This window comes from Humulus lupulus, chromosome 4 (assembly GCF_963169125.1).
Source record: "Humulus lupulus chromosome 4, drHumLupu1.1, whole genome shotgun sequence".
Classification (NCBI taxonomy): domain Eukaryota; kingdom Viridiplantae; phylum Streptophyta; class Magnoliopsida; order Rosales; family Cannabaceae; genus Humulus; species Humulus lupulus.
Genome location: NC_084796.1, coordinates 9047944 through 9073210, shown reverse-complemented (window position 1 = coordinate 9073210; position 25267 = coordinate 9047944). Strand labels below are relative to the sequence as shown.

The 25267-nt window shown below is 34.3% G+C and overlaps 5 protein-coding genes and 1 long non-coding RNA gene across 10 annotated transcripts; 3 read left to right on the top strand and 3 right to left on the bottom strand.

Annotated features, from left to right (window-relative positions):
• Nucleotides 1-1465: 1465 nt before the first annotated feature.
• LOC133829912 (putative pentatricopeptide repeat-containing protein At1g64310) lies at nt 1466-6487 on the top strand. Its single transcript, XM_062259751.1, has 7 exons — nt 1466-1769; nt 2065-2256; nt 2507-2566; nt 2875-2933; nt 3054-3132; nt 3423-3489; nt 4493-6487. Exons 1-7 carry the CDS (start codon nt 1659-1661, stop codon nt 6079-6081), a joined length of 2157 nt encoding a protein of 718 aa, XP_062115735.1. The 5' UTR covers nt 1466-1658; the 3' UTR covers nt 6082-6487.
• On the bottom strand, nt 6449-6905 carry LOC133829916 (SEED MATURATION PROTEIN 1). The gene has a single exon (XM_062259757.1). The coding sequence runs from the start codon at nt 6903-6905 to the stop codon at nt 6585-6587; it is 321 nt and encodes a 106-aa protein (XP_062115741.1). The 3' UTR covers nt 6449-6584.
• Nucleotides 6906-9383: 2478 nt separating this feature from the next.
• LOC133829913 (thiosulfate/3-mercaptopyruvate sulfurtransferase 1, mitochondrial) lies at nt 9384-14026 on the top strand. 4 transcript variants are annotated; one of them, XM_062259755.1, is made up of 13 exons: nt 9386-9660; nt 10141-10208; nt 10505-10696; nt 10842-10901; nt 11055-11117; nt 11433-11557; nt 11682-11844; nt 12178-12237; nt 12546-12604; nt 12721-12802; nt 13093-13156; nt 13291-13358; nt 13675-14026. In XM_062259755.1, the coding sequence occupies exons 3-13, from the start codon at nt 10580-10582 to the stop codon at nt 13771-13773; spliced, it is 960 nt and encodes a 319-aa protein (XP_062115739.1). In that variant the 5' UTR covers nt 9386-9660; nt 10141-10208; nt 10505-10579; the 3' UTR covers nt 13774-14026. The 4 variants fall into 4 exon arrangements, with proteins under 4 accessions (XP_062115737.1, XP_062115739.1, XP_062115738.1 ...); XM_062259754.1 differs by having other exon boundaries at nt 10141-10216; XM_062259753.1 differs by lacking the exon at nt 10141-10208 and having other exon boundaries at nt 9384-9660; nt 11682-11841.
• Nucleotides 14027-14394: 368 nt separating this feature from the next.
• LOC133829911 (putative pentatricopeptide repeat-containing protein At5g52630) lies at nt 14395-20902 on the top strand. Its single transcript, XM_062259750.1, has 4 exons — nt 14395-17961; nt 18669-18842; nt 19213-19309; nt 20684-20902. The coding sequence occupies exon 1, from the start codon at nt 14579-14581 to the stop codon at nt 17714-17716; it is 3138 nt and encodes a 1045-aa protein (XP_062115734.1). The 5' UTR covers nt 14395-14578; the 3' UTR covers nt 17717-17961; nt 18669-18842; nt 19213-19309; nt 20684-20902.
• On the bottom strand, nt 19890-20721 carry LOC133829917 (uncharacterized). The gene is made up of 3 exons (XR_009891902.1): nt 20584-20721; nt 20321-20373; nt 19890-20226 (listed from the first exon to the last, which is right to left on the bottom strand). It is a non-coding gene; the product is annotated as an uncharacterized LOC133829917 (long non-coding RNA).
• Nucleotides 20903-21516: 614 nt separating the features above from the next.
• LOC133829915 (putative disease resistance RPP13-like protein 1) lies at nt 21517-24561 on the bottom strand. 2 transcript variants are annotated; one of them, XM_062259756.1, is made up of 4 exons: nt 24457-24561; nt 22548-24220; nt 21936-22010; nt 21517-21761 (listed from the first exon to the last, which is right to left on the bottom strand). In XM_062259756.1, exon 2 carries the CDS (start codon nt 24085-24087, stop codon nt 23119-23121), a length of 969 nt encoding a protein of 322 aa, XP_062115740.1. In that variant the 5' UTR covers nt 24088-24220; nt 24457-24561; the 3' UTR covers nt 21517-21761; nt 21936-22010; nt 22548-23118. The 2 variants fall into 2 exon arrangements, 1 of the variants encoding a protein (XP_062115740.1); XR_009891901.1 differs by lacking the exons at nt 22548-24220; nt 24457-24561 and adding an exon at nt 22092-22235.
• Nucleotides 24562-25267: the final 706 nt, after the last annotated feature.

The following is a 25267-nucleotide window of genomic DNA, read 5'->3' as shown; positions in this document are numbered from 1 at the left end:
CATACTATGAATATACCTATGAGAATTACAATCATAAGAATCACTCCAAAACAACACCAACACCCATGCGCATGCCTATGTTAATTTCCTCATGCATCAACATAAAATATAACCATCAATTACATAACCCAAGAAACAACAAACACTAGGTTTAGAGATCCATTACCTTTCTTTATTGTAAAATCAAGAACACATAAGATGACCAACACCCACAACTATAATCCCCCCTTGCTCAAGCCTAGGATTTTCGAACCCATGAAGGTAGGGAAACAACAATTCAACCAAGAGAAGAAAATAGAGTTTAGTCATCAAGAAGAAAACAAGGAGAAATAGAGAATCAAATTACCAAGGGAATCAAGAACACAAACCTAGAGTTTTTCCTCAAGACCTTCTTCTTCCTCCTTCTCTCTCCTAGCTCACGCCACTCTCTCTAGAATTCGGCAGGCCCAAGAGCATAATGCTCTTCCATTTTTCCATTCCCTCTTTATGCTAATTCTCCCATAATGACCCAATTAAAAGAAAAAGGTAAGTTTCCTATTTTCTTTTAATTTTTATTATTTGTTTTTATCACAATTGATAGGAGATAAAAGATGATCACTTCCTTTCCCAAAATAGTCATTTTCTTCTAATTTTAATTTATTTACTTTGGAAAATAAATGGAAAAAAAACTCACTTCTTTTCCCACTACACTCACACATCCACCTCACTTGCCCTTTTTTTCAATTAATTTAAATAAAAATATAATATTAAGAAAGTACAAAGTGTGTAGAAATTTCTACACATATACACCATACTACCACGCACTAGCACACACTCAATAATTATGGTATATCACTGTTTATTATACACCTTAGTAGATTCAACTAAAACTCAAATAATCACATTTTAAAATAAAATAAATAAATATCATTTAACAAATATTTTCCCAAAAATTCTACTAAACAATTTTAACAATTAAATAAAATTACAAACAATTAAATATAGCAAACACACAATTAAATAAAATAAACTAACATTTAAGGTGTAATAACCTTCGAAAAATTGGCACTTTCGCCTCTTTCACTGACAATTTCTCACTCAAAACACTCTCCTTCCTTATGGTCTCTGTCTAAAATGGCTTCATCTCTTTTAACAAGGTCTCTCTTTGGCGCCCATCGCTTGATTCACTCCTCTTCTTCTTTCTCTCAAACTCAAAAACCCCGATTCTTCACTTCTCTTGTTAAGGTAAGTCCTTCTATTCCTATTTCTCAATCAAGCCTATCATTGGTCTCTCTTAAAATTTTGATTTTTACGCTAAATTTTAATTGTTGTTTACTTGTTTTGATATGATATGCGTTGTTTGTTTTTGGGTCTGAATTTTTAATTGGTTTAGTTGTGATCTTTAGAATATGGGAAAACTTCTAGTTTGTTGTTTAAACCAATTAAGTGATTTGTGGTGGTGACTTTTCTTGTATTTATGGTGTGACGAAGCTTAAATTTGTTTGTGTTGTATATGGTTTTGATTCTTGACAATGTTCACCCAAAGTTATCCCTATTGGAATCTTGTGGACTAGGAAAAATATATTATGGGAAATAATTTGTCTTTTCCTTGACAGCCGGTAAAGAATGTTAAGAGATAGCTATGAATAGTTGGCGGTATTGGTATCCTATGCCAAAATATGTGTAGTGAATTTATCTATGTCTATGTTTTTATGTCATCTGCAGATATTGGTTTTATAGCTTGGGGAGTCTCTGTTGCAAAATTACTGAAATTGTGGTTTTCTCCAAAGGTGCAAAGGTCATTAAAATGAAGAAAGCTTCCTCAAGAATTTATGATGATGGAGTTGTTTCTAATTTGTTTACTTTGTATGACACTTAAGATGAATAGTTCAGCTTCATAACGAAGACTATTTATGTTATTGATTTTTTTCCCTTAAATGTTCTTGTGAGGTCAAGTTGTAACTCAAATTTTGGTCAAATTTATCTTTTTAGGGATGTTTGTTAAGTTCAGACAATGCTGCAAGTTCATAGATATAGATTTATAATAATTCTTTTGAGGATGAGTGATATTATTTTTTATTGCAGCTGAAAACATTATTTCATTTACCAGCGGACCCTGCCCTCACAACTTATAAAACATCTCATCAGATTCATCGCGTTATGGCTTCCTCAGTGGCAGGGGAAAGAACTAGTTTCTCAACAAAATATGTATCTGTGAATGACCCTGTTGTTTCTGTTGATTGGCTCCGTGCTAACATCAAGGACCCTAACTTGGAGGTAAATTAGATAGTGCCATAACCTGCTTCCATGGTTGCTGCTTTGATGTGACATTTGTTGTTTCGGTTGGCAACTTTTTAAATTTGGACCTTCCTTGCTATGTATGCTTTCTATTTTGGCATTTATACTTCTCTTCTTAAGGTCTACCGCATTCTGTCTTATAGTTTATGCTAATTAGAACTAGAACTTTACTATATTGTCATGTCTAATTTTCATATTTAATAAGATCTACCACTTTCACGGGTTGCAGGTTGGTCCAATTACATTTGAGACAAAGTTTCAGCCACATCTTGTGTGGACACTTGACCAGGTTGGCTTACTCATTCTGAATATTATACAATTTGATGATAAACTATAGTGAAGTATCATGTATATTAAATTTCATTTGTAAAATGGATACTTATGTCAGTCTGTGTAGATACTTGGAGTTTGATTGTCACAGTGGTTGCATGGCATGCTTGTTGTATCTATTTTGTCCAAATTGCTAGTCTGCACCTTGTATTTCATTCATTTTTATCTGACTTACAAAGCAAACTTTGAATATTGGAACATCCCTACCAATATGGAACAGAAGTAGTTTACATGTTTACTTTTTTCACACATTTACTTACTTTCTAGGTTCAAAGTAACATCGAGAACAAGACACACCAACTTATAGATGCTCAATCAAAACCCAGGTATTCTTACTTGTTCTATTTTATTTTTTCCAAAGTCAAATACCTATATTTTTTTCAGTCCGAGCACTTTCTATTCTAATTATTGTACTACGGAGTTTTATAGAGAATGTGCTCTTGCAGGTTTGATGGAGCTGTTGCAGAACCTCTAAAGGGTATAAGTGGTCATGTTCCTGGAAGCAAATGTGTTCCTTTTGCACAGGTGAAAATCATTGTTCTGAGGCTATGGATACAATTCTTTCGAAAACTTGCTTTGGGATTGAATTTTCCTGCATTCCTCCTATATGCATTGAATTTTTAATAACATTGTTTTTTCATTTTGTTTCTACGATTGATATTAGTCTGACAAGTTCAGAATTTGAGGTTGGATGTATTGTTCTTCTCTATTGATGGAAGAAACTCATCTTGTTCTATATGTCATGTTTTTGTTCTATACTTGACTGTTCCACATATTTAATTAATTCTGAACAAAGTGGAAGTGATTCTCTGCAGGTTTTGGATGCATCTCAGTCACTCTTACCGGCGGCAGATGAACTGAAAAAATGGTTCGATCAAGAAGGTAATATTTTTCCAATTTAATAAAACTTCCCATTCATTTTTTTTCACTGACACAGTACAAAGTAGACATTAGTTTAAGACTAGAACATTTATACTTTATCTTAGTTGTCTAAAATGCAAAATTTGACAAGATGTAACACGAGACAAATTTAGCATAGTAATAATTTTTTATTTATTTATAATATTGCTAATAAACATTAGTGAGTATTTGTTACATATTTTTATTTTATTTTAATATTTCCCTTAATTCTTTGTTAAAATAGTTAATATACCAACTATTGAAAATCACTTTTATATATCAAATTGCATCTTAAAATACTATTGTACATTGAAGTACAATTACAAATATTGTGCTAAATATAATTTTTTTTATTGTTTGTGTCGAATTTAGTACTTTATAGATCATATTGGAGATGGTCTTAGTATTTTTTATTTTTTATTTTTTATTATTCATGTAGTAATGTACTTAAAATTTATATTAATTTTTTACACTTTCCATATTTTCATGTCAAAGTGTAAAAGTAAATATAATTTTCGAGTTCATGTAAAATTAATTTAAATTTTTCCAAATAAAAAACTTATAACTTTAAAGAACATGGATTTGGACTTTGGATTAAAAAAAAAGTTGCTGATTAGTTAGAATCAAAGAAGAAAAGAGTTGCGGCTTTTGGGTTTTGACTAAATAACCAGAAGTGGCCAAAGCTAGAGTTATGCAGCTTCTAAAAATTTGGTTCCTTTCTTAAGTCAAAAACAGCATATTTTGTACTTAGTACGACACTTTTGACATTTTACAAACACTTTAAGGACATAAAAGGGTGTATCAATTCCTAGTTCACTATTTCTTGTATAGCATCTTTGTTAGCTCTTCCTCATTGTCATTCTCTTCTTTCCCTGAATCCCATTTAAATGTTTTCTTTGACTCATTTTCCTGAATCCCATTTAAATGTCTTCTTTGACTCATTTAGTTTACAAAGAACTCTCAAAGATTTATTTATCTTTATCAGCAACAAAAAAGTTGCATGCTTTGATTGTCAAGACACAACTCTCGTGTGACCCATTTTATGCCACTCAAATGGTTAGATTGTATGCCATTCACGGGGACCTTTGTTCTGCTCGTTACGTGTTTGAGAAAAGTCCCAACCGAAGTGTTTACCTCTGGAATTCCATAATTCGAGCTCACGCTCAAGCCCACAGATTTTCTGAGACTTTTTCTCTGTTGAGAAGTATGTTGACGACTGATATTGAACCTGATGGCTTTACATATGCTTGTGTGGTACGTTCATGCTCTGAGAGATTTGATATGTATGGAGTCAAGCTTATCCATGCAGTTGCCGTGGTTTCTGGCTTAGGATTCGACTCAATCTGTAGTAGTGCACTTGTGACAGCTTATTCAAAGCTAAAGTTTGTTGACGAAGCCAGCAAGGTGTTTTATAGAATACCCGAGCCAGATTTGGTGCTGTGGAATACCATGATTTCTGCTTATGGGAATTGTGGATTATGGTACAAAGGGCTAGAACTCTTCCATAAGATGCAAATTATGGGTAGGCAGCCAGATGGGTATACATTTGTTGGTTTGCTATTGAGCTTGGCAGACTCAAGCATTGGCCAAGGGATACATGGGTTTTGTTTGAAACATAGTTTTGACTCTAATGTTCATGTAGGTAGTGCACTTGTGAGCATGTACTCCAGATGCAAATCAATGGATTTTGCATATAAAGTTTTTAGCGGAATATTACAACCTGATTTAGTTACGTGGTCTGCTTTGATTAGTGGATATTCTCAGTCTGGACAACATGAAAATGCACATATTTACTTTAAGAAATTTACTTTGTCAGGTAAGAAGGCAGATTCCATATTGACTGCCAGTGTTTTAGCAGCTACTGCTGAGATGGTAGATGTGAATCGCGGTAGTGAAATTCATGCTTATGCTCTTAAACAAGGACTTGATACAGATGTCATGGTTTGCTGTGCCCTCATAGACATGTACTCAAAGTGCGGTTTCCTGGGCTTGGGAATTCAGGTTTTTGAGATTATGCCAGAAAGGAATATCGTTTCATACAATGCATTGATGTTAGGCTATGGCTTGCATGGACTTGCCTCCCAGGCCTTTAGAAAATTCCAAGAGATTTTGGATAATGGATTAATCCCTGATGAATGCACTTTCTCTGCTCTGCTTTGCTCTTGCTGCCATGCTGGACTTGTTGAAGATGGGAAACACTTTTTCAGAATAATGAAAGACAAATTTTGCATTCAAGCCAGAGCTGAACATTATGTTTACATGGTGAGACTTCTTGGGATGAATGGAGAGTTGGAAGAGGCTTACTATCTGATACAATCTTTGCCAGAACCAGTAGACCATGGCATTTGGGGAGCACTCTTATCATGCTGTGATGCTTGTGGAAATTCCAGGCTAGCAGAAATTATAGGACAACAATTGATAGAAAATAACTCTGAAAGTCGTTCTTACAAAGTGATGCTTTCAAACATTTATGCTGGTAATGGGAGGTGGGATGATGCAAGGGAGCTAAGAGACTACAAAAGTGAAAGCCAAATGTCAAAGATGCCGGGGCTTAGCTGGTTTGCAGGCTATTGATTAATTGAGAAGTTAGATCAATAAATTTTTATGCCATGTTTTCAGAATCTCGTGAATACAATACAGGTGTTCGTTTTGTTCATACAGACACACATACCATTACCAAGTCTTTCTTTGGCTCGAAAAATATACCAGGTCAGTTGACGTTGTTGAGTTGTTCTTTAAGTACAATCAAAATTATGAGAACCCTCACTGAGAAATAATCTGATCTGCATTACCTCATCTATATTTGAAGCAACACAGTGTAGACTTGTTGATTAAATTAGAGAGAAAAGAAGAAACTAGTGAGTTGAACTCTGTGTGAGATATCAGTATCAAAAGACATCAATATAGTAAACTTTTACTATTGTTATTACTACTACAATTGGCATCTTTCTCTCTCATACAACCAGCCACCATATGACAGGAACAAAGGAAAAACTAGAGTTGAAACACAACTCTTTCAGCATTGAAGCTACAGACTGAGATTCCAACCAGTAGAAACCTGTATGTATATGTAGAATCTATTTAGGCCCCCCAAGAACTGGTGGCTTACCAGTCCTGGTGTTGTGTTCTTCTCCACCACCACCACCACCACCACCACCTTCTTCATCATTAGTTTTAGTATGACGGTGCAGCTGAGACTGAGTGGTGGTATCTGAAGAAGATTGATCACTGTTTTGACCATTTTTGTGAGCACATGAGAAGAGATCAACTGGTTCAGAATCAGCAATCTTTCCTCCTTCAAGTGGAGTTCCATGCTTGTAAGCCACCCTCACACCTTCATCCTCAGTTAGTCTCGCCTGTGAAGTTGCATACTTTATGTCATCTTTGCTCTTTGCCATTTCTTTGCCTATTAACTTCTCAAGTTATGTTTTTCAGTTAAGGTTCTTTTCCATCTCAAGCTTAGCTTCTTTGTATTTGTAAGAAAAAAGCTATATTGAAAATAGTACGTGGCAGGATCTTTTGAAGGGAAGTTGACACGTGTCTATTGGTCTGCCACGTGGCTTGACTGTTGTACATCTTATTGAACCAATTGAAAGCATCAACTTTACAAATTTGGGAGGTGGGGTTTGGTGTTTTTCAGGTTTTTGTTTATTCAATTTATTAAATTGTTTCTTTTGCATGATATTGAAGAAACTTTGAGATGGAAACTAGAAAGACAACTTTTCTATCTATTATGTACTTGTAAAATCATGCAATATTTAATTTTAAGCATAATAATATTAATAATAAATGATTTTTCTTTGAAGTTGTGCGTGAGGGATTTTTACTTCAATTCATATTTAGTATAAGATTATTTCATAAAGAATACAAATAAAATTAACGAATTTGCTTAAGGAAAAGGTACCCTAGTGGTACATTAGAAATGATAAAAGCATCTCATTTTATTATTTCATTTTTCCTAAATAATATGGTTCATTTCATTTTTTTTTTTGTTATTTGGCAAATATGCTTAATTTTAAAAAAATAAAATCATTTACAACTAAAAATATATATATTTTTTTAAAGATACGGTTAAAGAGAAAGAATGGTGCGGTGGCTTCTATAAAAAAAATGGCAGTAATTATCGTAGAAAATGATCAAATTTTAACAAATTCTGTATATTGGAAAATACCCCAAACTCATGAAATTATATATTATACTAACAATTATCAATAACCCCAATATAGAATTGCATAATGAAAATAAAATACGAAATTCCTTTCTAAAAATACCTACACTAAACACAACATTACACAAGGAACAAGAAGTTCAAAAATATTTTATTATCGAAAAATTAAAATAAAAAAAAGTAATGTATTTAGCTATGCATGAGTACAAAATATGAAATATGATAATGTATTATATAAGAATGCCACTATTCTATAGTAGTAGAATCTGAAAAATTAGAGTCTATTAGTGTTGTTTGATAACTCTTAAAAAAATAGTTTTTTATTTAATTAATTAAAAATTTGACAATTAAATATAAAATAGTGTTTGATAACTTTATTTTTATTTATTATTTTTTAAAATTTTAAATAAAATTTATTAAATTTTAGAAATAGAAAATTTTCACTTTTAAAATTTTTTAAACTGTTTTCGACTTTTAATTTTTTTTCTTCTCTTCTTCAAATCAACACCTCATTTTATATTGTTATATAAAAATTAAAAATAAAAGTTATCAAACACATTTATTATTTTTTGTTTTTAAAAATAAAAAAAAAATAGTTACCAAATATATTTTTATTTTTTAAAAATAATGAAACAAAAATAAAAATAATATTTCTATTTTTGTGTTTAAAAAATTCAAAAACAAAATTTTTACTAAACACAACTATAGTAAATCACAAAGACGACTTTCCTATGTTAAAAACACATAAATTATTAAAAATATATGAGAGTATCTTAATGTTCTCATTCCTCACTCTCTTGTCCAAAATTATCAAAAGCACAATATTATGGGGGAAATAATAATTAAAGTTACCTTAGAAAGAAAAATAATAATTAATGATATATATATTAATAAGTAGTTTTACTCATACGAATACTAAAGAATATTAAAAATACAAAACCTCCCTTTTTGTTTTACAAACTTTGTGGTTAAATCATTTCTTTTAAAAGAAAAAAAACAATTTTGATTATAAAAAGCTTAGGTTTATTTGGTCAATTAAAAAGTTGAAACTTTTTTTTTTCATTTGCTCAATTTCTTTTTCCAATTTTATGATTATAAAAGAGTAATTTCTATATATATATTAAAGAAGGAGTCCCAAGTTCAATATTGAAAAGAATCATTAAAATTTAATATTTAAAAAATAGTAAGTTGTATATGATAATGGAAGATTTTTTGGTTTAGGGTCTTCAAAAAGAGCTCCAATCGTGAGATTATTTTGTATTTTCGATCTGTGAATAGTTTGTGAATAATTTTTTGTGCGATTTTTTTTATGATAATGTATTTTGTATAAATTTAGAACACCCTGCAAATTTTTAAATAATTTACAGTGTCAAAAAGTAGGTTTAAACATGTTGTTTTTCCTGTGTATAAAAAATTTAATCACTAGTGCAATAATTTTTTTCTGAAAATTTGTAAGATGCTATAAATAATTACAATATACACAGTCATCAAAAAAATCGCACTAAAAATTATTCACACGTCAAGAACACAAAAGAATCTAAGAGCTCTTTTTAAAACTTTAGAATAAAAATCCCAATAATGATAATTACCCAAAAACTTAGGAGTAATAAAAAATAGATAATCATTTAAATTATAAAATCCAATAATTATTATTGTCTCCTCTCATTAATTTCAACTATATATATTATTTTTGTGACACTTGGTGCTTGCGAAGGTTAAAGAAGAAAGCTTTATTATTCATTATCACTCGGCGTAATAGCACTACTAGTTTTTGAGGTGTAATAACCTTCGTCAACGAAAAATTGGCACTTTCCCCTCTTTCACTGACAATTTCTGACTCAAAACACTCTCCCTCCTTATGGTCCCTGTCTAAAATGGCTTCATCCCTTTTAACAAGGTCTCTCTTTGGCGCCCATCGCTTGATTCACTCCTCTTCTTCTTTCTCTCAAACTCAAAAACCCCGATTTTTCACTTCTCTTGTTAATGTAAGTCCTTCTATTCCTATTTCTCAATCAAGCCTATCATGGGTCTCTCTTAAAATTTTGATTTTTACGCTAAATTTTAATTATTGTTTACTTGTTTTGATATGATATGCGTTGTTTGTTTTTGGGTCTGAATTTTTAATTGGTTTAGTTGTGATATTTAGAATATGGGAAAACTTCTAGTTTGTTGTTTAAACCAATTAAGTGATTTGTGGTGGTGACTTTTCTTGTATTTATGGTGTGATGAAGCTTAGATATGTTTATGTTGTATATGGTTTGTATTCTTGACAATGTTCACCCAAAGTTATCCCTATTGGAATCTTGTGGACTAGGAAAAATATATTATGGGAAATAATTTGTCTTTTCCTTGACAACCGATAAAGAATGTTAAGAGATAGCTATGAATAGTTGGCGGTATTGGTATCCTATGCCAAAATATGTGTAGTGAATTTATCTATGTCTATGTTTTTATGTCATCTGCAGATATTGGTTTTATAGCTTGGGGCATAGTCTCTGTTGCAAAATTACTGAAATTGTGGTTTTCTCCAAAGGTGCAAAGGTCATTAAAATGAAGAAAGCTTTCTCAAGAATTTATGATGATGGAATTGTTTCTTATTTGTTTACTTTGTATGACACTTAAGATGAATAGTTCAGCTTCATAACGAAGATTATTTATCTTATTGCTTTTTTTTCCCTTAAATGTTCTTGTGAGGTCAAGTTGTAACTCAAATTCTGGTCACATTTATCTTTTTAGGGATGTTTGTTAAGTTCAGACAATGCTGCAAGTTCATAGATATAGATTTATAATAATTCTTTTGAGGATGAGTGATATTATTTCTTATTGCAGCTGAAAACATTATTTCATTTACCAACGAACCCTGCCCTCACAATTTATAAAACATCTCATCGGATTCATCGCGTTATGGCTTCCTCAGTAGCAGGGGAAAGAACTAGTTTCTCAACAAAATATGTATCTGTGAATGACCCTGTTGTTTCTGTTGATTGGCTCCGTGCTAACATCAAGGACCCTAACTTGAAGGTACCCGCTTTGGTTGCTCCCGTATTGTCTATGATTTTCATGAAACATTCATGATTCATTGTAGTCTGCTTGAAGTAATGTGTCTAACATGCATCCCTTTAGATTCTGTAAGTTGAGTATTCGTTGCATTTCTTATCTTATTCAGGTGTTGGATGCATCTTGGTACATGCCCGATGAGCAAAGGAATCCACTTCAAGAATATCAGGTGCCAACCACTAACTGATTTAAATTCTGGGGAAAAATGGTTATGTTATTTCCGGGATATATCCATATGGGCCATATCTGTTTTTCCATAACATGTTAAATGCTCGTTGTAATGTCACAACTTTGGCTTTAATTGAGTCTTTCACTTTTGTAGGTTGCTCACATTCCTGGTGCTCTTTTCTTTGATGTAGATGGAATATCAGATCGCACAACAAAAGTGAGATAATTTTCCTGTTTCTACTTATTAATGTTTTTTTTTGTTGTTTATTTTTGGATTTTCTTAAAAATCTTTTAGTGTCTGCTGCAAATTTTTTGTAGTCTGTCCAATTTAATCAGAGATAAAATAATTTATTAATAAAATTCTGTGATGAAAACCGTGTATAGATGTGATCACCGAGATAATCTGCATGTTGGGGGTTTTGGGTTTTGAGGATGGGTCTATCATCAATAATACTCTAAACCATTGCTATAAATTCGCTGGATCCCTTTGTGTTTCTCCTGATTTATGAAATGTGGAATCTTATTGCAACAGTTACCACACATGTTGCCGTCAGAGGAAGCCTTTGCTGCAGCTGTTTCTGCTCTTGGCATCAAGAACAAAGATGATCTAGTTGTGTATGATGGGAAGGGGATTTTTAGTGCAGCTCGGGTTTGGTGGTGAGTTGTTGGATTAACATTAAACCTAAAAGTTGAAATCCTTCAAAATCTGTGTGAATGGGTTTTCCTTTTCTCTAGCTCAGTTGGATAGATGAATGAATTTGCTTTTGATTGACATTAACAGGATGTTCCGAGTTTTTGGGCATGATAGAGTTTGGGTTTTAGATGGTGGCTTGCCAAGATGGCGAGCATCAGGATATGATGTTGAATCCAGTGCTTCAGGAGATGCTATTTTGAAGGCTAGTGCTGCCAGTGAGGCAATAGAGAAAGTTTATCAGGGACAGGTGGTATGTTCATAAACTTCATACACCTTGATTATCATTTGGTTCCTTCGATGTATATAGTGTAAAAACTATAAAGTATTTAATTTGTAAATTAGATAGTGCCATAACCTGCTTCCATGGTTGCTGCTTTGATGTGATATTTGTTGTTTCGGTTGGCTACTTTTTAAATTTGGACCTTCCTTGCTATGTATGCTTTCTATTTTGGCATTTATACTTCTCTTCTTAAGGTCTACCGCATTCTGTCTTATAGTTTATGCTAATTAGAACTAGAACTTTACCATATTGTCATGTCTAATTTTCATATTTAATAAGATCTACCACTTTCACTGGTTGCAGGTTGGTCCAATTACATTTGAGACAAAGTTTCAGCCACATCTTGTGTGGACACTTGACCAGGTTGGCTTACTCATTTGAATATTATACAATATGATGATAAACTATAGTGATGTATCATGTAATATCAAATTTCATTTCTAAAATGGATACTTATGTCAGACTGTGTAGATACTGGGAGTTTGATTGTCACAGTGGTTGCATGGCATGCTTGTTGTATCTATTTTATCCAAATTGCCAGTCTGCACCTTGTATTTGATTCTTTTTTATCTGACTTACAAAGCAAACTTTGAATATTGGAACATCCCTACCAATATGGAACAGAAGTAGTTTACATGTTTACTTTTTTCACACATTTACTTACTTTCTAGGTTCAAAGTAACATCGAGAACAAGACACACCAACTTATAGATGCCCGATCAAAACCCAGGTATTCTGGTTTTATTTTACTTTTTCCAAAGTCAAATACCTATTTTTTTTTCAATCCGAGCACTTTCTATTCTAATTATTGTACTATGGAGTTTTATAAAGAATGTGCTCTTGCAGGTTTGATGGAGCTGTTGCAGAACCTCGAAAGGGTATAAGAAGTGGTCATGTTCCTGGAAGCAAATGTGTTCCTTTTGCACAGGTGAAAATCATCGTTCTGAGGCTATGGATACAATTCTTTCGAAAACTTGCTTTGGGATTGAATTTTCCTTCATTCCTCCTATATGCATTGAATTTTTAATAACATTGTTTTTTCATTTTGTTTCTACGATTGATATTAGTCTGACAAGTTCAGAGTTTGAGGTTGGATGTATTGTTCTTCTCTATTGATGGAAGAAACTCATCTTGTTCTAGATGTCATGTTTTTGTTCTATACTTAACTATTCCACATATTTAATTCATTCTGAACAAAGTGGAAGTGATTCTCTGCAGGTTTTGGATGCATCTCAGTCACTCTTACCCGCAGATGAACTGAAAAAACGGTTCGATCAAGAAGGTAATATTTTTCCAATTTAATAAAACTTCCCATTCATTTTCACTGGCGCAGTACAAAGTAGACATTAGTTTAAGACTAGAACATTTATACTTTATCTTAGTTGTCTAATGATATATTAAAATCTCATTCTGCAGGCATCTCTCTGGATAGCCCTGTTGTTACATCATGTGGCACCGGCGTAACTGCTTGTATTCTTGCTTTGGTACATCTCAAATCTCTCTCCCTAATACACCATTTTCTATACATTTTTGATATCGCTACCAGTCTCTGTGCACATAATAAACAGAAACAAGGAGGACCGAGGTTCGACCCTCATCACCGAGCTAGTCTCTAAGTGGCTTAGTTGAGACTGAGCATCTAGTATTTTGCTTTACTGTACAAATGGAACTAGATTTCAACTTCTTCATATTTTTTCTTTCCTCTTAGTTGTCTTGAATAACTTAATGTAATGGTACTTTGAACGGAACAAACTTAAGAGAACATAAGACAAGGCTTGAAATTTTTGCATCCTGTTGCAGGGTCTTCATCGGCTTGGCAAGCCTGACTTTGCTGTGTACGATGGCTCATGGACTGAATGGGGAGCACATTCAGACACGCCCGTCAACACTTCTCAGTAAACTATACAATGCGCGGATGATTGGATTTTCCCAAACCACAGCTCGGACAGCGAAAAGATTGTAACAAGAATAACTGAAACAACATTGTTTTTTCGTGTCTTGTAATTAATGAACATGCATTGCACCACAGCCTGTTTTCATAGTTGAAAGAGGCCTAAGCATTTTGGTTTTGTTTATTTGAAAGATAATAAATTAATGATCTTTTTGTTGGAACATAAATGAGAAGAAGTGGGCAACATATTCAAAAGTTTCATTTGGATTTTGTTTCTTTACATTTCTCCTAAATATGATACATGATAAAACGTTATTGATAGGGAAAATGTTGCATTGCCAGTGAAGTGGCTTGTATTTATAGAATATATTTTCGAGTTTTCAAAAAAAATATATTATAATAAAAGAACATAAATATGTTTAGGCGAAAGTAAATGGAGATGTATTTTCTCATAATTTGTAAAATTATGTTTATTTAGTTGTGTTTTTAATGGAGGATTCACTTGTGTTTTCACCATTGGATTACAAATTTTAAAGGGTATTTATTTTTAAGAATTAAAAAAAAGATTAATTTTTATGTTTTTAATTTTTTTTTTTTTTATGGTTTATTAAAAGTATTTTTTTTGAGGAAATGCAGTGCTGGGTTCTGAAAAATACGATTTTAAAATTTATATATATTAAAAATAATAATAATTAAAATAGTGAAACAAATATTTTTTACAATATTGTAAAAAATCTCTTTTTAAAGACATCATTTCATTGCGTTGAGCCCCAAGCATGGCACTTTGGCAGAGCTACTGATCAATGGAAGGTAATGGGAATGAATATCAGAAAACTATTTTCTGTTCATATCTTTGGGTGCTACTGCAGAATACCTCCGGCCTCAGCCTTTTCCCATTTTCACGTTTTTCATCGCCGGAGCCACTTAAACGCTCAACCTATCACACTCCCATGCCTAGAAGAGGTTCCGGACTATGGTCTCAGATGGCTCTCTTGCCATCCAAATCCCGAAATCTCAAGCTTTACTCAAAAGGGTTTTTCGGAAATAACATTAGAGATTACTGGCAGAGCCTTACATGGGTTGTGCTTGAAGGGCTTTGTGCCATTTGGTGTGTTTTATGCGAATACATTGGTGAACATGTACTCTAAGTTTGGACGCATAAAATATGCCCGGTACGTGTTCGATGATATGTTTGACAGAAATGAAGCTTCTTGGAATACAATGATGTCGGGTTATGTTCGAGTCCGTGCATACCCGGAGGCCATTGAATTCTTTAGAGAGATGCTTGAGGGTGGTGTAAAGTCAAGTGGGTTTTTGGTTGCTAGTTTGGTAACAGCATGTGATAAATCGGCTTCCATGTTTGTTGAAGGATTACAAGTCCATGGCTTTCTTGTTAAAGTTGGTTTATCTGGTGATGTTTTTGTGGGAACCTGTCTGTTGCATTTTTATGGAACTTATGGACTGGTTTTTGATGCCCAGAAGGTTTTTGAGGATATGCCTGAAAGAAATGTTGTTACCTGGACTTCTTTAATGGTTGGGTATTCAGATAAAGGAGAGTTAGATAAAGTTGTTGACTTGTATAGGCGTATGGGGCATGAAAACACATGTTGTAATGAGAACACAATTGCTGTTGTTTTGAAAACTTGCGGTCTGTTAGGAGATGAGTTCTTAGGACTTCAAGTTTTTGGGCATGTTATGAAGGTTGGGCTAGAGACCAATGTTTCTGTGGGAAATTCACTTGTAGCTATGTTTGGTAGCTGCAATAATGTGTATGAGGCCAAACATGTCTTTGATCACATGGATGACCGTGACACAATATCATGGAATTCAATTATTTCAGCCAATGCACATAATGGGCTTTGTGAAGAATCGTTAAGATGTTTCTATTTGATGCGACATGTTCATAAGGAGGTGAATTCTACTACACTCTCAATCTTGTTAGCAGTATGTAGTACGGTAGATAACTTAAAGTGGGGTAGAGGAATTCATGGACTAGTTACAAAAATGGGATTAGAGTCAAATGTTTGTGTTGGAAATACTCTTATAAGTATGTATTCTGAGGCTGGGAGATCTGAAGATGCAGAGTTGGTTTTCCAAAGGATGCCTGAGAAGGATTTAATCTCATGGAACTCCATGTTAGCATGCTATGTTCAGAATGAGGAAAGCCAAATAGCATTAAACCTTTTTGCCAAAATGCGGCAGATGAGAAAAACAATGAGCTATGTGACTTTAACAAGTGCATTGGCTGCCTGTTCGAACCAAGAATTCATTGTTGAGGGAAAGATAATTCATGCTCTTGCAATCCTTGCAGGCTTACAAATAAATTTAGTCATAGGCAATGCATTAGTTACAATGTATGGAAAATCTGGTTTTACAGCTGAAGCAAGAAAAGTATTGCAACTAATGCCTAAGCGAGACAAAGTAACTTGGAATGCCCTCATTGGTTGTCATGCTGAGAATGAAGAACCAAATGAAGCACTAAAGGCTTTCAAGATGATGAAAGAAGAAGATATACCAGCAAATTACATAACAGTTGTCAATCTTCTCGGTTCTTTATCTACTCCTAATGGTTTGCAAAAACAGGGGACTTCCACTCACGCACATATTCTTCAGTCAGGATTTGATTCAGATGTATATGTGCAAAATTCACTTATAACAATGTATGCCAAGTGTGGCGATTTAAATTCAAGTAGCTTCATGTTTGATAGATTATCTACTAAGCACTCCATTTCTTGGAATGCCATTATTGCTGCTAATGCTCATCATGGCTATGGGGAGGAAGCTTTGAAACTTATATTGAAGATGAGAAACAGTGACTTGTGTTTAGATCAATTCAGTTTATCCGTGGGACTTTCTGTTACTGCTGACTTGGCTATATTGGAGGAAGGCCAGCAGCTTCATGGATTAGTAGTTAAACTTGGTTTTGAATCAGATCGTTATGTTACAAATGCAACTATGGATATGTATGGAAAATGTGGTGAATTAGATGATGTTTTAAGTGTACTTCCCTCACCGCTCAACAGATGGCGATTGTCATGGAACATTTTGATATCATCATTTGCAAGACATGGGCATTTCCAGAAGGCTAAGGAGACTTTCCATGAAATGTTGAAATGGGGAGAAAAACCTGATCATGTCACATTTGTCTCACTTTTATCTGCGTGTAGTCATGGGGGTCTGGTGGACGAGGGTCTTGAATACTTTGCTTCAATGACAACCAAGTTTAGTGTCCCACCAGCAATTGAGCATTGTGTTTGCATTATTGATCTTCTTGGACGATCAGGAAGGCTCTCTGAAGCTGAAGATTTTATCCAAAGAATGCCGGTACCACCAAATGATCTTGTCTGGCGGAGTTTGTTAGCGTCATGTAAGATCCATCGCAATTTGGAGCTAGGGAGGAAAGCTGCAGAACATTTGTTGAAGTTAGACCCATCAGACGATTCGGCTTATGTTCTTTATTCAAATATCTGTGCGGCAACCGGAAGATGGGAGGATGTAGAGAGTGTAAGGACTCTTATGGGTTCACACAACATTAAGAAGCAGCCGGCCTGCAGTTGGGTTAAGCTGAAAAATCAGGTAAGTAAATTTGGTATGGGAGAGAAGTCACATCCTCAGATACGGCAGATTTACAACAAGTTGGGAGAGCTCATGAAAATGATTAGAGAAGCTGGTTATGTTGCTGATACAAGCTATGCACTACATGATACTGATGAAGAGCAAAAGGAGCAAAATCTTTGGAACCACAGTGAGAGAATTGCTCTTGCATTCGCATTGATTAGTACGCCAGAAGGTTCAACCATTAAAGTTTTCAAGAATCTTCGGGTTTGTGGTGATTGCCATTCAGTCTATAAGTTTGTGAGTGGAATAGTTGGCCGGAAAATCGTGTTGAGAGATCCTTTTCGGTTTCACCAGTTTAGTGATGGGAAGTGTTCTTGTTCTGACTATTGGTAATCAAGTTTTTAAGGCCAAAAAAAAATTACTTAAGCATTACAGCAGTAATGTTGATGTCTTCATTCTTTCCAAAAGTTGTTCCAATAGCATTTACCAACCTTGATATAGTGGCTTCATATTTGGTGGCTTGCCAAGATAGCGAGCATCAGCATCAGGATATGATGTTGAATCTAGTGCTTCAGGAGATGATATTTTGAAGGCTAGTGTAGCGCATAGCAATAGAGAAAGTTTATCAGGGACAGGCGGTATGTTCATAAAATTTAAATTCTTTTAGATCTTCATTTGGCTCCTTCTATGGCAAGATTGCTGCTCTGATATGATATATCTTGTTTTGGTTGGCTACTTTTTAGCATTTATACTCTTCTTAAGATCTACCACTTTCTATCTTATAGTTTATGCTATCTATTCTATCGTGTGTACTTTTCATAAATAATAAAATCTATCACTTTCCCTGGTTGCATGTGCGTCTGGTGTGGACAATTAGAGTGTAGATATATGGGTATGTATTTAAAGGTCATTCTTGAAATGGATACTTACGACATCCTTCTGTGTAGATCTTGAAGTTTGATTTTCCCTGTGCTTGTTGTCTGGCATACTCTTTTTCTTTTTATATGAATGCAAACTTTGAATATTGGAACACTCCGACCGATATGGCACAGAAGTAGTAAATTATAACTGATAGTTAACATGTGCTTGCTTTCCCACAGTCTTCATTAGGAACAGTCCTAACAGAAGTACTTTTTGCTTTGGTTTCTGAAATTGAGGGCTGTGCATAGTAATACCATTTGAATTTAAGTCTCAACCCTCAAGAAGTAATTTAGGGGCTAATCAACAATTGGAGAGGTTTCCACTACAGTTTCTTTGTTATCTTTTTCTTTTGAGAGTACCTACTTATTGTAGGCTTTGTTTCAATACATGTCTACCTTTCTCACACATTTACTTTCTTATATAGTGTTTTTCAGGTTAGAATTAATATGAGGACAGGACATGCCAACTTATAGATGTTGCTCGATCGAAAGCCAGGTTTCTTTTTATGAACAAAGTTTAAGTGGTTCTCTGCAGGTGTTGGATGCATCTCAGTCACTCTTACCGACAGATGAACTCAAGAAACGGCTCGATCAAGAAGGTAATATTTTGTTTTCATCAATTAACATAATAAGCATACAAATTACACAGGAGACATTTTGTAATCTGAGCTGAACAACTTTTTGTACTTCACTCTTAGCTGCCTGATGATGTTGACCTCATGCTGCATGTATCTGTCTCCCTAATACATATACTCAAACTTTTTATAACTTGGTTAACCATATATGTCTACATATGCAAATTTTCTTTACATTAGTTGAGACTTGAACCTCTTTGCTTTACAATGGAACTGGCTTCTAACTTCCTCATTTCATTTATTTCCTCCAAGTTGCTTTACATGGTAGGCCAACCTCTGAACAAAAATTAAGAGAACATAAAACAAGACTTGAAAATTTTGCTTCCTGTTGCAGGGTCTTCATCAGCTTGGCAAGCCTGATGCTGCAGTGTACGATGGATCCTGAACAGAACGGGGGGAGCACATTCACACACACCTGTCGACACTTCTCGGTAAAAGGAAGCCTGATGTTGCTTGGTTTTTTTTTTAATCATAATAAAGTTATCATATTTAGAATGTTTGAATTTTTCAATACTAGTGCAGCTTATTAATACAAGCATGAGAACCAATGCACTTGTTATCAAATACAATTCTGAGAAAATAAAAAGTAGCACAAAACAGTCAAATATCTGATAAATTTTGGGTTGAAGATGTAGTCTTTTTTTTTTTTGCCCTGATCCCAATCAGAACAATCTCAGAGAAAGTTCATTTGAATACCAATGAACAAGATAAACAAAAACATATCCAATGCCTAGGAAACTTTTTGCTGGATAGTAAATTGGTAAACGACCAGACAATCTACAACATCTTTTTTTTCCTTTTTGTGAAAAAGAGATGAAGATCACATGTCCATGCGTGACCTTCTCCCATATTTATTGAAAAACTTCACTTATGGCGGAAGAAAACCGTGGTAACAAGCAAGATAGTTGTGAATAACGTAATAAAAAACAAAACCCAACCAACAAAAACAAAGGATAACTAGACAAAAACCAAAAACTAAACAACTTCAGAAATCTGAAAAACATAAATAACAACCAAGCCTAAACAAGAAAGGAATCAAAAGGTGTAATACAATCTCAAATGAGGCAAACCAAGCTTTCCTAAGAATACCTTTCAACTTACTAGGCAACAAATTAAAACCACCAAAAGTGTCATTATAATTACCCTCCTCACCCCTTTTAGAGAGGTAATCTGGTGTGAAATTTTCTTCACGAAACTGATGATTAATAGAGAACTACATGTCCCTCAAAAGCATAATAAGGCCATCCCAATAATCCCACAATGAATGACAGGCTTCAGCGAGCAAGTTCTTTCCACCAACCAGTCCACAGTTGAATTCATTTCTTCATCTAATTCTCCAAGAATACTTCTGCAGAATCTGGAACAAAAAGTAGTGGCATTTAGAAACTTTAAATTTATCCTAAAAGGGATGACAATTAAGAAATACAAAGTAGAAGCCTTACATGTTGCCGCTTCTGATTATATACAAACCCAACACTAGTTGGTGAACATCTTCCTGTAGATCATAATCTATGACAAGTTATGATAGTGGCAGCTAAATTTTATAAATGGAAAAAACTTGTAACAGCAGCACCCTTGAATTGATTATAATCCAAATTTTTTACTTGCACCATTTCTTTATTATAATCCAAATTGATTGATAAATTTTGTAAATAAAACAGAATGTGTATAACGATAAAAGAAGTTAGAAAAACAGAATATGTACCTGGAGATATCATTGGGGCATTTGATTAATTCTATCCCAATCCAATTCCACATAATTGATGTGCTGAATCTTAGACCAATCTTCTCCTCCTTTCTCACAGCGCTGCTTTAGCAAAGGACATCCCCAAATTTCTAAATAAGAAAGGGAATTAGGCAACCCTTCTTCTGGCAAGCACCGCAAGTTGTTGAAAGGCCTTGCCGTTTAGGGTTTCAAGGTTACTAGGATTCCAAATCTCAAGCTTAGTCAGAGTGGCCGGAAGGAGCCCTTCGTCGGGAAAGGAATCATCTTCCCAATTAGCGATTGTGAAGTCTTCTAAACAGGAGAGTCTATGCAGATCCCATTGCTTATGATTCTCAAAAAGCGTTTTGGTTTCGTGTAAGAAAAGCCTCTTTACTTTCCAGTGTGATCCCGAGTCTATTTGTGATTCCAACTCTGGACAAGAGTATGCATGTAGAGAGACAAGAGAGGAAGGAGGGGTTGTGACGGTCTGCTGAGTTCTCTGGAGAAAATCCACCATTTGTTCACAGTCACTGATGCTGAGTTCTTCCAGTGATGGAAGATAGCCAGGGAAACCATCATTAAGCTTTGGACAATTACACAGAATAAGTGATTTAAGAAGAGGGAATCTTTGATCTTGTTGCATAGCTTCACTACTGAATGACCAATCTTTCCACTCAGACATATTGGAAATCTTTAATGATTCTAGACAACTGAATAGAGGACTCGTGTGGTTATTCTCATCATCACATCACCTATTGAGATCATACCATCACATCCTTGGATGAGCAGATTTTTGCTACACTTTTCATTTTAAATCCTCCACTATTTCTGTCACTCAAGACCACATTGGATAAGAAATGTAATTGTTTCATATTACTAATTTCTTGTGGCATCTCTTTCAAAGGTACACCATGAATATCCAGATATCGCAAATTGATTAAACTTGCCATTTTCTTTGGTAATTCACAAAGATTATTACAATTCACCAGCAATAAAGTTTGTAAATTATACAAAGTACAAATTGAATTAGGCAATTCTTTGATTTCACCCCAAGACAAGTCCAAGTACCTTAATTGTACAATCTTTTTATGCATTAGTTGACCATTGTCTATACATAGAGAACTTTTCTCTACATCATCAGTTGAGACTTGACCCGACACTAGTTGCTGAACACTTTGCTGCGGATCATAATCAATGACAAGTTACAAAAATGGTGGCTAAGTAAGGTGCAGCTGAGCACTATAAATAGAAGTATTGCAAATGAAAGTCCCATAAACTTGTACAATTATTGTAAAACAAGCAAAAGAGGTAGAAAATATCATAGTCTGTCTCAGCAAAGAAAAAATGCTGACCTTTGTGGAGGAAACGTGTTCACGAGACTCATCAACAATGACATTTGTAGCCTGGTCAAAGCCTTTTAAAACTCCCTGAACAAAGAAACAACTATTGATCTCAATTTAAAAAGATAAAAATGGCACAGCTTAGAGTTGTAATATTGTTCATATTACCACAATTTTGCACCCATCATTTGTGATAACTCATGCTGTTTTTGCACTTATATGGAAATTATTAGAGTTAGAAGAGAGATAGGATAAAGAACCTGTGACAAAGAACACTAATTCTCATAAAAGCAAGACACTTGGCAGAGCTACTGACCAGTGAAAGGTAATGGGAATGAGTTTCAGACAAGTATTTTCCATTCATTTGTTCACTTGTCCAATTGATATACAATAATCAGTTAAATTTGACTTAAAATTATTTATTGGTGCTTTGATGTTACTTAACGATATTGCAAGTTAAAGCAATAAACATCAAATGGGAAAACATAACACATAAAAACAGGGGTATTCAACAAATGAACGACCAATAAACCCCATTAAAAAGAAAATCATGATTAACTTGATTTTATTATAATCCAACATAACATAAACAATAAAAGAAGGAAGGGAAAGAAGAAAATGTACCTGTACTTGATATCATTGGGGCATTTTATTGATACGTTCATTATCCAATTCCACACAATTGATGTGCTCAATCTTAGGCCATTCATCTCCTCCTTTCTCACAGCCTTGCTTTAACAAAGGACATCCATCTATATATAATTCAGAAAGAGAAGTAGGGAGCCCTTCTTCTGGCAAGCACTGCAATCTTTCACAGTCACCAATACTCAAGGATGTAAAGGAGGTAAGTTATTGAAAGGCCTTGCCATTTAAGGTTTCAAGGTTGATACAATCATAAATGTGAAGACGATTCAGATTAGTCGGAAGGAGCCCCTCATCAAGAAAGGAAACACCCTCCCATCCACTGATACCAAAGTGTTCTAGACAGGAGAGTCTATGCAAATCCCATTGCTTATGGTTCTCAAAGAGTGTTTCAGTGTACCATAAATTCAGCCACTTCACTTTCGAGTGTGATCCCCATTCGAGAAGCGATTCCAACACTGGACAATGCTCTATACATATGGAGGCAAGAGATGGAGGGGCTGTGATGGTCTGCTGTTGAGTTCTCGAGTGTAAAACCACCATTTGTTGGCAGTCAGAGATATACAGAGATTCCAAGGATGGAAGATAACCAGGTAAGCCAATTAAGCTTTTCACAATTTTCGAGTCGAAGTATTTTAAGAAGAGGAAATATTTGCAGACCTTGTTGCATAGCTTCACTACTAAATGACCAATCTTTCCACTCCAACATATCGTAGATCTCTAAAGATTCTAGACAGCTGAATAATGGACCATTGTGATGATTCTCATCACCTATTGAGACCACACTATCACATCCAATAATTTTGAGATCTTTGAGAAATGTCAGTTGCCCAAGTGGTGGTAAAATATAACAACTTTTACAATTTAATAACATGATAGATACTAAATTTGAAAATGAAGAGTTTCCAATCCAATCCGAGAATTTTGTACCTCTGTAATTTTCAATACCAAGATGCTCCAAGTTTGTATGAGGTCGAAGTGCATCAAGTATATCATTTTCTTTTTGCGAACTATCAGCCACATAGCCATTAACATTCCAGCTCAAAGTCAGTTTTGAAACACCCTTCTTATCTATTAAATTAGCTTCTGAAGCTTCTGTTGCATCTTTGATATTTTCCAACCCTGAAATGCAACGTAAATTTGCAAGCATTGCTGCACTTTTCATTTTAAATCCTCCACTATTTCTGTCACTCAAAACCACATTAGATAAGAAATGTAAGTGTTTCATATTACTAATTTCTTCTGGTATCTCTTTCAAAGGTACACCATCAATCTCCAAATATCGCAAATTGATTAGGCTTCCCATTTTCTTTGGTAGTTGAGAAAGTTTATAACAATCTAACAATAATAGAGTCTGTAGATCATACAAAGTACAAATTGAATCAGATAACTCATCAATTTCAGTGTAAGACAAGTCCAAGTACCTTAAGTGCTTTAGATTGCTAATCGAATCTGGTAGCTCCTTGATAGAAGAGTTGTTTAAAGAAAGCACTCTTAAACAACTTTCTGCAGCAAGAAACATATCGTAGGAAAACAATATTTTTTTGCATTATGCGGATCTCTTGCAGCTTAGCTCACTCTTTTGGATCGGTGTGGATCGAATGCCCGCTAGGGAATTGACTCTTGATACCATGACAAGAATCATGAGGTTCCATCTAAAAATCAATTGGTGATTAGTGAGTTACACATGTTCTTATTAATGGTTCAATAATCTTATACTTATTCCATGTGGGACACAATAGTCTAATAATTTTGAGCACTCTCTCAGCCCAAGAGCTTCCTTTTGATCAATAAGAATCTTTAGCTTACGAAGGATCTCCATTGCATCAAGCTTAACAGATTTATCAAATTTAGACATGAAAGGTGAGAATGATTTCAGTTGGTTATATACCTTGCTTGTGCCGCTGCTAGATCGATCATCTTCAAGCTTGGATCGCAGAGCTTCATAGTCAATCCTATCCACCAAGTCATCAGCTTGATAAATCACATCTTGGAGCTTGACAAGCCACATCCTGACCTCCTTGTTTCGAAGTTGCTTCTCCTCAGCATCGTTGAGCAGTACATGAGATGACAACAACACAGTGTTCAACTCATCTAGTTTGTCTAGAATTACCTTCTTCCCCTGGAACAGCCGGGGTATCTCCTCAGAGGCTAGACGTTGAAACAAAATCTGAAGTGAAGCAGAAAGCAAAGCACCAGCTACCAGTTCGGCTGCCATGATTTTTTACTTTAGAGATAAGATAAGAGTATCAAAGGAAGCTACCAATGGTGACTCTGAAATAGAACTGGAAAGCAACAAAAGAAGAAAGAGAAGTTTGAGTAATCGGTACTATGAATTCATGATAGTATTATGTACATAATGGGGTTGGAGTTTCTATGCTGAATCACATGATGCTGTAAAGAGCCAATGCTAGTGAACCGTTGGTCTTTGTTTGATTTTAACGAGAAATTGTTTAATGGTGTTTCTTCTTTTATAATATATAAAGGAGCCTTAATAATAGTGGCCACTGAATTATATGAAACTGTTGATAAATATTTGACCAGGAGCAATAAAAAAAATGATTTAAGGAGTCAACCATAAATCTCCCATTACAAAACAAAATTTTTATTTATGAAAAGTTTATTGGGTGAAGACTATTTTTAAACATTATTTTTGTTGTGATATCTTATAATTCTTATTAAATTAAAATATGTGAGATTTT

Coding starts and splice junctions, on each gene's coding strand:
- LOC133829912 (XM_062259751.1), top strand. CDS start 1,659: ATGTGTAGTGAATTTATCTATGTCTATGTTTTTATGTCATCTGCAGAT. Junction 1,770..2,064: donor AATTGTGGTTTTCTCCAAAG/GTGCAAAGGTCA, acceptor TTTTTATTGCAG/CTGAAAACATTATTTCATTT. Junction 3,133..3,422: donor AATGTGTTCCTTTTGCACAG/GTGAAAATCATT, acceptor GATTCTCTGCAG/GTTTTGGATGCATCTCAGTC.
- LOC133829913 (XM_062259752.1), top strand. CDS start 9,550: ATGGCTTCATCCCTTTTAACAAGGTCTCTCTTTGGCGCCCATCGCTTG. Junction 11,118..11,432: donor TATCAGATCGCACAACAAAA/GTGAGATAATTT, acceptor TTATTGCAACAG/TTACCACACATGTTGCCGTC. Junction 12,803..13,092: donor AATGTGTTCCTTTTGCACAG/GTGAAAATCATC, acceptor GATTCTCTGCAG/GTTTTGGATGCATCTCAGTC.
- LOC133829915 (XM_062259756.1), bottom strand. CDS start 24,087: ATGTTTCTTGCTGCAGAAAGTTGTTTAAGAGTGCTTTCTTTAAACAAC.
- LOC133829911 (XM_062259750.1), top strand. CDS start 14,579: ATGGGAATGAATATCAGAAAACTATTTTCTGTTCATATCTTTGGGTGC.
- LOC133829916 (XM_062259757.1), bottom strand. CDS start 6,905: ATGGCAAAGAGCAAAGATGACATAAAGTATGCAACTTCACAGGCGAGA.